The sequence below is a fragment of the Sceloporus undulatus genome, chromosome 7 (genome assembly GCF_019175285.1).
Source record: "Sceloporus undulatus isolate JIND9_A2432 ecotype Alabama chromosome 7, SceUnd_v1.1, whole genome shotgun sequence".
Lineage (NCBI taxonomy): Eukaryota > Metazoa > Chordata > Lepidosauria > Squamata > Phrynosomatidae > Sceloporus > Sceloporus undulatus.
In genome coordinates this window covers 21,607,024-21,618,552 of record NC_056528.1, presented here as the reverse complement: position 1 = coordinate 21,618,552, position 11,529 = coordinate 21,607,024, and the positions used below count along the sequence as shown (strand labels likewise).

Here is an 11,529-nt window from a genome sequence, read left to right as displayed (position 1 = left end):
AGCACTTTGCTGTGTTCTCTCCTCCTGCTCATCTTCTTAAGTTTTCCAACTAGAAGCTGAAGTTATTTTCCCTGCCAAAAAATGTCTAAAGGGCAGGCTGGCATTAAAACGCCTGCCTGACAGTAAACACCACAATTTCAACCACCACCAAACCAAACAAACAAACGCTCTTTTCCCCCTTCAGGGCACCCACACGTTCAGGCTCAATAACCCTGAAAATTGGAGCTATCAAACTGCTAAATGCATCAATCTGTTAAATCAACTCCCACTGCATTAGCCTGAGTTTAGCCTTCAACCCAACTGCTGCTGCTTCCTCTGAAACCCATCTCCCCGTTCTCAGCATTACAGCACACTTGGGTAGGTTGGTATCCAGACCAAGACCAAGGAACAACAGAGCCATCACAAGTCCACAGAACACTTCCTGAAAGGAAAGCTCTTGAAACAACCACATTTGGAAATGAAGGAAAGCTTTTCCAGTCTGGCCTGGCAATCCCTGCCTGCCTGCCTGCCTGCCTTCTGGAAGCAATATTCAGGCAGGTTGGGGAAAGAAACGACCCCAACTTATGACAACCTCCTTAGGGCTTTCTTGGCCAGAATTATCCAGATGTTGCCACTGCTTTCCTCTGAGGCTGAGGAAATTTAAGAGACTGCTAAATGTCTCATTGCAGCAAGGGAAGTTCCATCCAACCTAAAGGAGGCTGTGCTGAGGCCATTACTAAAAACAAAAAGGCCTCCCTGGATCCCACCATTCGGAATAATTATCAACCAGTCTCTAATATTCTGCTCTTGGACAAGGGAGTGTGGCATGTGGTGGCCTTCCAACTCCAGGGAGTTGACCAATTTCAATCTGACTTTAGGCCTGGCTACGGGATAGAGATAGCTTTGGTTGCCTTAGTGGATGGCCTATGCAAGGAGCTAGACAGGAGGAGTGTGTGCCAGTTGTTTCTGTTGGACTGATGGCTTTCGATACCATCAACCATGGTATCCTTCTGGGCCACCTCTCTGAGTTGGAACTTGGGGGCATTGTTATGCAGTGGATCATCTTTCTTGGATGGTGCTGAGGAACTGCAGTTCAATGCATTGGCCTGTTTTGTCTCCCATGTTGTTTAACATCTACATCAAACTGCTGGGAGAAGTCATCTGGAGTTATGGAGTTTAACGTCACCAAATGCAGATGACACTCAACTCTCTCGCCCTTCCATCTGTTCCTGGGCTAAACCAGTGTCTGTTGTCAGTAACTGTCTGGATGAAGACAAACAAATTGAAGCTCAATCCAGACAAGACCAAGGTGCTGCTAGTGGAAAGGCAGATCAGGGAATAAGGATTCTGCCTGTTCTGGATGGGGGATACACTTCCCCTGAAATGTCAGACTCACACCTTTGGTGTTCTGAATCTGGATGGGCAAGTTTCATCAGTGGCCAAGAGTGTACCCATTCCTTGAGAAATCCTATCTTCCATCATTTTGTTCCTCCTCCACATCATTTTGTTGCTCCTCCACTGTGCATATAGAAAGTGGAGTGTGTATATAGAGTGGGGAGTGTGTGTTTATCTATCTAAATTGGAGAGAGAGAACATGTTTCACAGAAATGCACTTCTTTGACATCAATTTATTTTAAAAAATACTAAGGAAGAAAAATCTGGAATTATTTTAAAAAACAAATACAACAGTCAGAGGGAAAAAAGCCAGAGGGAAGGAGTGTGGAGAAGAAAGGTGAGGGTCGGGTCTGAATTGGACAGTCATATATTGGGGAGGGAAGAATGACTAAGCCACACAAATATTACAGAAGTGAAAGAAGAGACAGCTATTTACACATTGGAAAGGGGGGAAATTCTACAAAAGCTGTGTGCAATATGGAGAAATGCGTATTATAACGCAACAATAAAGATGATCCACAAAATCTTTGTACCCTCTAAAGTAGAAACAGTTGAAAAGGAAATGGCTTATTCTGGATTTTATTATTTTCACTGAGCATGTGTGTTTTCCAAAGCCAACCCGTGGTTGTACTTTTTGTGTGTATGTGTTTTTTTTTTTTATGTACGAGACATTAATGGCAGTTGGGTTTTTTAAAAAGTGGGCATAAATGGGTGTGTGGGGAAAGCGTGAGAAATGGCACTCAAATTTGTCTAAAATAAGAGGTGGGGTGAAGAAAAAGATGAAGACATAGAAGATGAATTGGATCACCAGAATGTAAGTGGGGTGAGTGGTCCTTTTGTTTTTCCTTTCCAGCCAGAAAAACAGCACCATCAACAGACTGGAGTTATTGTTTGGTGACACTGACCACACTGGGCTACAAATGACCTGCAGGTAAATTTCATCAGGACTTTGACAGGTAGTTTGGGGATCTCTGGGTTTGGTTGGCCAGCAGAAGGAAGGCACTGATTTAACACTCAGGACTTACAGGATTCATCAAAGCCCTTATTCCATATATGCAGACATGTGGCTCTCAGGCTGTGAGTCTTCTAGGAATTAAATTCCTAGCTTGTTTCTCTTCATGAAGATGGAGAACAGTAGGATCCTCCTCCATGGCCCTCGATGTAAGGAAATATGGCAATTCCTGGTCATTGGAATGTGCTTCCTTCCCTACCATTATTCATGAGACCCCAAACATAAAATGTTTCCAATAGTTATTTTAAAAGGATAGAATCATAGAGTTGGAAGAGACCGCAAGGGCCAAGATGTGTTTTTGCTTCCACCTGCCTTGACTATTAACACTAATTTGGCAGACCTATGTGCATACATGGAATTGGTTTTAATACTGTATATGCCAAAATGCTGTGTGTCATTGTTGTTGGGTTTTAAAATAAGAAACTGTAACATGTTTTAAAACAAAACTACTGTATTATAAATGTCCAAGAGAAAACCAGGGTTGAAGATGCTTCTTTGTGACTTAATGGCTTTGAATGCAGATTAGTCAATTTAAAAAAAAAACAGAGGAGCATTCTGTTTAGTGATCCCTCCCCACATCATATATTCCAAAGTGGTATAATCTAGTAGTTTTATGGTGGGATGAACCTACATTTTCAAGATTCCTCCATCCTACCAGTCCCAGCATTCTTCATCAATGGCTGCGCTGGGTAAGGCTGCTGGGAGGTACAGTCCAGCATTTGGAGAACTGCTTGATTCCTAGTCAAGAGCCTCTGGGGTGAAAATGCATGGTCCTCCAGGGTTTCTGAAGTCCAGCTTGTTTTGGCATCTGGACAGCACAGCAATTAGTGGCGACTGCTGGGAATGACAGTCCAACAAGATCTAGAGGGCTTCCCTTTCCCGTCCTTGTGCTAAAGAAAGCTCTTTGTTACTACAACAGAAAAGCTCAAAACTCAAAGCACCTTCCAAAGGGTAGTCATTCTCTTCTTAAGAGATGTTTGCACTCTCCCACTTCCTTCTACACCAGCAGTTCTCAAACTATCCCCCTCTCCACTAATACTGGAGGATCAAAGATTGAGAAGCACTGCTCCATACCATGTACAGATGCATTCAATCTCCAAGTAGGTCAGCTGTCCCCCTAGACTTTTTTCCATATAGTTTTGAGCAACTGCTGACAAGTTCCCCATGTAAGTTTTCAGGTGAGGTGCAGAGCAGGAGAAATAAATGCATCTGAAAATGAAGGCCATGTCCCTCCACAAAAAGGTCTGCTTAAGTGAAGAAAGGCACAGGCAATGAGCTAGATATGGGTTTTAGCTGCAGAGTATAAAATCCCAAGTGGTTTCCCTAAATAACCAAAAATTTAGGCAAGGAAAGCAACAGCTGATCACATCAGGGCTGTGCAAATGTAACTGAAATGTTGTCCCGCACAAAAAGAAATCTTTCTTTCCTCCTACTTCACGGTGTGTCTGCATGAGGAACACAAGCACCAGTCACACCTGGTTCCCAACCCAGAGGAAGAGAAGGGCAGGGGTGAGTGAGGGTAGAACATATGCAGGCAACAGGCAAGCTTTTCTACAGGTATGTACTTTGGACTCATAAGAGCTTTTCAGTTCAGTTGTTTCTTCTAGCACATTCACAGCCTTGATATCAGACATGCTTTGGTAATTTATGCTTTAATTAATGGTCTGGCTGTCTTTCTATCCCCCAAAATAATTTACAGGGGACTTTGAGACAGGAATACAGGAATGTTTAGCCTCTGGGACAAGCAGAGGCAGGAGGGAAATTGCAGAGACCCTTCTAGAATCCTGTTGTATTATTGTCAAAACCTTCCCCCATTCCTAGGCCAGTTCCAAATGCAATGTTGAACATGTGTATGTGGTAGTGATTGGACAGTGATGGAGGTGTAAGAGGCACAAGTGTAAGAAGTGTAAGAGAAGAATCTAAAAGGAGTATGTCTTAGGAAGCCAGCCTGGATGTCCACATCAGCCAGGGCTACCTTCGGTTGTGAAACTCACTCCAAAAAGAATCAAATATTAATAAGAAAGCAAAAAACAATGCAGCCTCAACATTTTAAGGCTTGTTAAGTCCTCAGAGGCAAAAGCTCTCCAAAGATAAGAGCTTTTGAGGAAATGAAAGGCAGCAGGGAAACCTGGGTTTAGAAAAAGAGAAGGGAGAAAGGGGGTAAAGTCCTTCACGGAGTCTCTGGTGTAGGGAGCAGGCCTGCAGTGAATATCCAGCTGTGTCCACAACTGATCGCAGAAGTAGCCTAGATAAAGGCAGCTGTCTTGGGTAGCAGACTCCACAAAGAACAGCTAGGCAGAGGCAGGATGAGAACCGAGAGCTACAACTTCTCTATGGAATGGAGGGCCCACTGGAAGGAATAAAGGTTTTGCACGCACGGCTCTTGCTTATTTCAGCAGGAAATGCAATGGGAGAACTCCCTGGCATGTTTTCCCTCAAAGCTGCATGTGTGTGTCTGTGTGTGGCATGTGCATGTGCGAATGTGTGTGCAATTTCCTTTTTCTGTCTCAGGCACCAAAAATGTCTGAGACCTTCCTTAAGCCCCACATGTGCACTTAAGGCAGCCACTCCTACACTGTCAGCCAGTTCCAGACCTCTCCTGCCTTCTGCTACCTCTGGACGATGTCACTGATTTCTTTTACAGAACTGAGCAACTTGCTGAAGTCTTGCATAGCTGCAGGGCCACCAGCAGCTGGGGCAGGGCAGATCTGAAGTTCCCGGAGGTTGTTCTCCAGTTTGTTGATGGCCTCCCGGAAGGCAAACTTGTTCCTCATCTGTTGGATGGAATCCACGTAGCTGGCACAGAAGGTATAGAGGTTCTTGCCTGCCTCCAGGACAGCACTGTGGCTGGCCATCTGTTCAGAGTTCTTGCTGATGGCCGTCCGCAAGGCCTCGGAACTCTCCAGGACCATGCCTTTGGTGACAGTGCCACTGGCAATCTTCTCTGGAGGCTGACGGGTTTTCCTCAGGGAGACTCGGGTGGAAATAAGGGGGATGAAGGCTGTGGAGGCTGCCGGGTCCAGGCTCAGGGTGGAGGAAAGAGCTGGGGTAGAAAAAGTAGAAGCAGAAGGGGCAGTGGTCATTAATAGAGATTTTGTGGAAGGTGAGGGCTTGGGTACAGAAGTGACAGTGGGCTTTTTCATTCCCTCCACTGAAAGGCTAGGCTTGGGAGTTTCAGTACTGATGGAGTCCACAACCTGGGCAGACAGTTTGACTTTGGCCACGGTTCCCTCGGACCCTTCGTGGCCAGGGCCCAGTCCTCCCTTGTTATTTTTGGCAATGGAAGAAGCAGCTGAGGAGAATGGAGGGGGAGGTGCTGGCTTCAGCTTAGAAAGCTTGCCCTTTTCCTTCTCTGACATCTGCTTTATCTTCCTCGGTCGTGGTTCTTCAGCAGAAGCCTTACTGATGCCCATGAACATGCCACTGCCAGCTTTGGTAGCTGGACCCTGCTCTGTTGCTGACCCGCCTCCTAAGGCACTGGATTTCACAGATTCCTCCTTCTGGGACAGGGAAACAGTAGGAGGGACCAGAGGCTGCCTCCGGCTGAGTTTTGGAGTCAGGGTGGGTGGGCTGGAGCCAGGGCTGGACTCCGCATCTTTCAAGGCATCCTCAGGCTTCTCATCATTTTTTTTTAGCATGCGAGGAGGGGGAGTTACTGTCCCCCTGACAACCAGGTCGGGCTTTGCCTCATTGGCCCTCTTCCGAGGCAGGGCAGGCTTGTCAGTTTTGTGGCCACCAAAGGTTGAGGAATCAAACTGCCGCCCTGAGGACTGCAGGTTCCGGGGCAGAGTGACCGACCTCCACTCAGTGTCCTTGGACCCATGGGGCACACAGGAGGCTGAACAAGATCGGAGAAAGCGCTTACTAGAAAAAGAGGAGTTTAGACCACTCTCTTCTTCACCAGTCCCCAGTCGGCTACTGGTTGTGGGGATGGATTTCTTCCAGAGATTGGGGGAGAGCAATCCCGAGTTCCCTGCCACCATCCCGTTGGCGACTCCAGTTTCATTGCCAAGGCTTTGGAACCTCGATCGGTCCTCAACATCTGCAGGGTGTGCGATGAAGGCCCCATTGCTACCTTCCTTGCCTTCTTCTTCACCCCCTCCCTTTCGGTCCAGATGGCTGTCCACTTCACGGAAGGAGCTGCTTCGCTTGGGAGGAGTTGGAGCCATCTTCTTCTTCTTCTTGATCAGAGCGCTGAAGAGATTGGTTTTCTTGTCCTTGGTGAGCAAGCGATCATCTTCATTCAATCCACCATCCACAGTGACACGTTCCTTCCGTGGCAGTAGGGGGGAAATGGCCAGATCATGTTCTGTGGTCTCTGTAGAGAAGACAGAGAATATGTTACCACATTTGACTTAAACAAGAAGTGAAACTACTCACCTTATCAGCCTCTGTCTGGAGGCTAATTTGCAATGCCGTTCACGGCACTTGCTCTGCTCATGCTTGCTATAATAAGATTTGGTATTTATTCAGCCCTTTTTTTAAAAAAAGTGCTTCACATAAATTATGTCAGTAACCCTTATTAAGGTACAGAAGTATGATTAGCCCACCAGCCCATGCTGCGGATTTGGGCAGAGGGCAGAGGTTGACACTGAGAAAGAAAAGCTCATCTAATGGCAGCCACATGATTGCCTACCTTTTTCTCTTCATTGCAATTGCTTCAACTTTGTGGCTTTCAAGGGGGACTAAACAATTTCATGATGGAGGAGGAGAAGAAGCAGCACTGGACAGGGGAGGAAGGCAGGGAGGAGATCTATTTACAGTTATTCCTAGGATTTTCTGAGAGAGTGGTGGTCTATAAGACAATTCATATAGACTGTCTAATGTATCTGGAAATGGCCCAGAGGAATCTGCATGTCCATTTGCCTGTGGTGACACATTCCCTTGTTTGTCACAAGCAGCTGCTATGAATGATAATAAACTGAGTCAAATGGTAAAAGATGTACACTGCTTGTGTATAGATTCTCCAAGGTATCTGCCTGAAATACTGGTGAGCTACTGCCAATAAAGACAGACAAAGAATAATCCAGTTCTTTTAGTATGAACACCAAATTTATTTATTTATTTATAGTATTTATACCCAACTCTTCAGCCAAAATATGTGTTTTGGACCTTCATGTGCAGCTTGTCCAGCAGAGGTAACACTCTCTCTCACAGGTTCTGCTAGTAAGTGGCCATAGAGTCATAGCGTTGAAAGAGACCACAAGGGCCATCCAATCCAATCCCCTGCCATGCAGGAACTCTCAACAAAGCATACCCAACAATGGCCATCCAGCCTCTGTCTAAAAACTTCCAAGGAGGGAGACTCTACCACTCTCTGAGGAAGGAGTTTGTTCCATTGTCGAACAGCCCTTACTGTCAGGAAGTTCCTCCTAATGTTGAGGTGGAATCTCTTTTCCTGCAAGTTGTATCCATTGTTTCGGGTCCTGTTCTCTGGAGCAACAAAAAACAAGCTTACTCCCTCCTCAATATGACATCCCTTCAAATATTTAAACAGGGCTATCATATCACCTCTAAACCGTCTCATCTCCAGGCTAAACATACCCAGCTCCCTAAGTTGTTCCTTATAGTGCATGGTTTCCAGACCCTTCACCATTTTAATTGCCCTCCTTTGGACACGCTCCAGTTTCTCAATGTCCTTTTTGAATTGTGGTGCCCAGAACTGGACACAATATTCCAAGTGGGGCCGACCAAAGCAGAATAGAGTGGCACTGTTACTCCCCTTGATCTAGACACTATACTTCTATTGATGCATTCTAAAATTGCATTGGCATTTTTAGCTGCCGCATCACAATGTTGATTCATGTTCAACTTCTGGTCTACTTGGACTTCTAGATCCCTTTCACACATAGTCTTGTTCAGCCAGGTATCCCTCATCCTATAACTGTGCATTTCATTTTACCATCCTAAGTCAGTACCTTACATTTCTCCGTGCTGAATTTCATTTTGTTAGCTCTGGCCCAGCTTTCTAGCCTATTCAGGTCATTCTGAACTTTTATCTTGTCTTCTAGGATATTAGCTACTCCTCCTAATTTGCTGTCATCTGCAAATTTGATGCCCCCAATTCTGTCATCCAAGTCATTAATAAAGATGTTGAATAGCACTGGGCCCAGTACAGAACCCTGTGGGACCCTACTGGTTACTTCTCTCCAGGATGAAAATAAGCCATTGTTGAGCACTCTTTGGGTTCAGCCGGTCAAGCAATTACAAATCCATGTAATAGTCACCTCTGCTCTAGAAACCTTCCTGGTATTGATGTCAGACTAACTGGATGATAATTGTTGAGATCCTCTTTTTTATCCCTTTTTGAAGATGGAGACGTTTGCCGTCCTCCTGTCTGCTGGGACTTCTCCTGTTCTCCAGGAGTTCTCAAAGATTATTGCCAATGGCTCTGATATTATATTTGCCAGTTCTTTTAATACCCTTGGATGTAGTTCATCAGGTCCTGGAGACTTATATTCATTTCAATTAAACAGATATTCCTGTGCTATCTCTATACTTATTCTGTGCTGAAATTCCCCTATTCTGTCCTCTGCTCCATTATCCTCAGGTTGAACACCCTTTGCCTTTCCTGAGAAGACTGAAGCAAAGAAGGTGTTGAGTAATTCTACCTTTTCTCTGTCCCCTGTTAGCATTTTGCCATCTTCTCCACACAGTGGTCCTATCATTTCCACAAAGGAGATCAAGGAGGACAAAACAGACAGCCAAACCAACACCTTACGAGGAGGAGATGGAATCCTCTGGGGGGTATGTGGTGAAGAAACCAGCATAGAGATCTCTGGAGGTGGAACCAGCAAAACTGGAGGAGGTGAAGACCATCTTTCAGCAGAGTCCAAGATCTCACCCTCTGATGTCAAGCCAACCTGTACCTCAACTACTTGAAGGGAAGCACTCGGGGAGGGCAGCCTCAAAATCATAGTCATCTGGGTGCACTAAGGAGTACAAGAAGCACTGGGAATGGTAATCCTGACCTGGGAGTTTAGCCCCACACTCAATGCACCTCTTAAATGAAGTCAAAAGAGTCATCATTCTGAAACGTAATTAAGGAGTCCGAGTCAAAGCCAAGAGACACTGTAGAACAATTGGGAAAAGCCAGAACAGTCGAAGATCTGAGTCACAGCTAGTCATGCTAATAAAACCAATAAGAAAAAGCAGAAGAATAGTCGTAAGAACAGACTGAGAGTCAAAAACCAAATCCTGAGGTAATTGAAAGCGATTTCAAGAGCAATGTTCCATTGATGCTCTTTGCATGGTGAGCGAAAAGGAACTGAGGTAAACAAGTGGGAATGCTAGGGGTGAAATAACAGCTGGGCAGAGATGCTGCCAAATATCTGCCTAATGATTCTAGAAAGTTCTGAATGGTTCTGCACAGGAAGGTCCATTTGTGTGATTCAGAGACCACAGAAAAGAACAATGATTCTGATTTGTCTTCATAACAACACCAATGATATGTGGCTCTGTGACAATATATCTAACAATGGTCTCATTCTCATAAAGCCTGATCAGCCAACCCCTCTTCCCACTCCCAGTGACTTAATGCACAGCTACAAAGGAGGAGGGATCTAAATGGAGGGATTTAGAGATGTTAATGGCTTCTTTTGCTCTGTGTTGCCTCCAGGCCCTTTATTGTTCTGCCTCCCAACCAGAGCTGAAACATACCACATTCCCCCAGGCCTTTTGTGGGTGCCACTTCCAAGCTCTCATTGGTGTCTTTGCATTCAACTGCTCTTCTGGATGTTCTTGTTTTTGTTGGCAGTTCTGGAGCCTGCAGGAATGTGTTCGCTACACTCCTCATCCCTTTCTTACCCAGTTCTTTCTCCACCTCTGGAAAGAAGAAGAGGAAAAAAACAAATTCTCAGAATGCTCTAAAGCAGGGGTGGGGAACATCTGTTCTGCTGAGGCTCTCTTGGGACTTAACTAGATGGTTCTCATGCCAGTAGACAGGAGAGACAAGGTCAAACACTCATCTCTCTTTTTCCCGTTCTGGAATCCCTTCTCTCTCATTCCTTCCTTCCAGCACAGTATGTGTGAGAGGGACAAGACTCTCTTCTCAGAGGCTAAACTGATTTGGGTTTCTAAAATTAGGAGATGTGGAAGGTCTTTGGTTCAATCGCAGGCATCTCCAGGCAGGGTTGCAAAATAACCTGTCTGAAACATCAATGTAAACCAGGATGGGCAACTGTGGAAGGACTGGGGGCCCACATTATCCTTGCAGGGGACCTAAACACACACACCTTCCCCAGCCAAAGTAAAGGGTTAAAAAAAAAATGCAGCATTTTTACCAAGTTTTAGGGCTTTCTTTTTAACAGGAAGTAAACACGAGTCACTTTCTGTTTCAATAAGAAGCCTATCCTGTGGCGAAATTGGCCCAGACCCCAAACTGATGGAAATTACACAAAGGGCATTTTTAAGGGGGGAATTGAATTTTTTTGCAATACTTTTTGTGGGTCCTAGGAAGCCTTCAAACATCTTTTTGTTGCTCCACATCACTTTTTTTGGTTGCAATTTAAAAAAAAGATTTACTCCCAGTGGCACTGAGGACCACAAAAGCAGGCTTCAGAAGACTGCACTTTGGCCATGCCTGACGTAAACGTTACAGAGTTTGAAGGACTAATTACCTGGCTAGTTATAAATCAGCTTCTGATGTTTCTACCTGGATCCTGTGCCCTTGAGCCCTCCAACGCTAGTTTGGGGGGGGAGGAAATTTGGCTCCAATTTCTTCTCACTTCACTGCTCCCATTCAATAATATGCTTTTACTAAATCAGCCACCTGGTCAATGCAGTCTGGCAGTAGTTCTTCAGGTTTACCAGGGATATTTCCAGGTTTCCACAGCCTTCTTAAGAGGAACTCAGTCTCTCTTTTGTCTCTTTCATCTCTTTCTCTGTCTCTGTCTCTCTCCTCTCAGAAAGAGAATTATTAGACAATGCTGCTTACCGATCTTAAGTTCTCAGGCCTAGCACTCTACCCACCCCCACCTTTGATTTACCCCCTCCCCTAAAAAATGTAAGGAGAAAGAAAAACGCGTGGGATTATGCAGATGAAGCAATCATGCAGAAAACAAAGCACTTATCTTGCCTCCCACGGAGTAAGAATTACCTTTGATGGCCCCTACCTTCAGAGATGCTGGATTCTTGAAACATGG

The 11,529-nt window shown here is 45.2% G+C and overlaps 1 protein-coding gene across 1 annotated transcript in view; it reads right to left on the bottom strand.

The window, feature by feature from the left end:
• Nucleotides 1-1,587: 1,587 nt before the first annotated feature.
• The window catches only part of ABL1 (ABL proto-oncogene 1, non-receptor tyrosine kinase), a 50,518-nt gene continuing 40,576 nt past the window's right edge, over nt 1,588-11,529 (bottom strand). The window contains 3 exon segments of the mRNA XM_042478419.1: nt 1,588-6,704; nt 10,046-10,210; nt 11,500-11,529. The exon segment at nt 11,500-11,529 is cut by the window's right edge and continues 10 nt beyond it. Coding sequence (XP_042334353.1) covers nt 4,996-6,704; nt 10,046-10,210; nt 11,500-11,529 — 1,904 coding nt within the window. The 3' untranslated portion in view covers nt 1,588-4,995.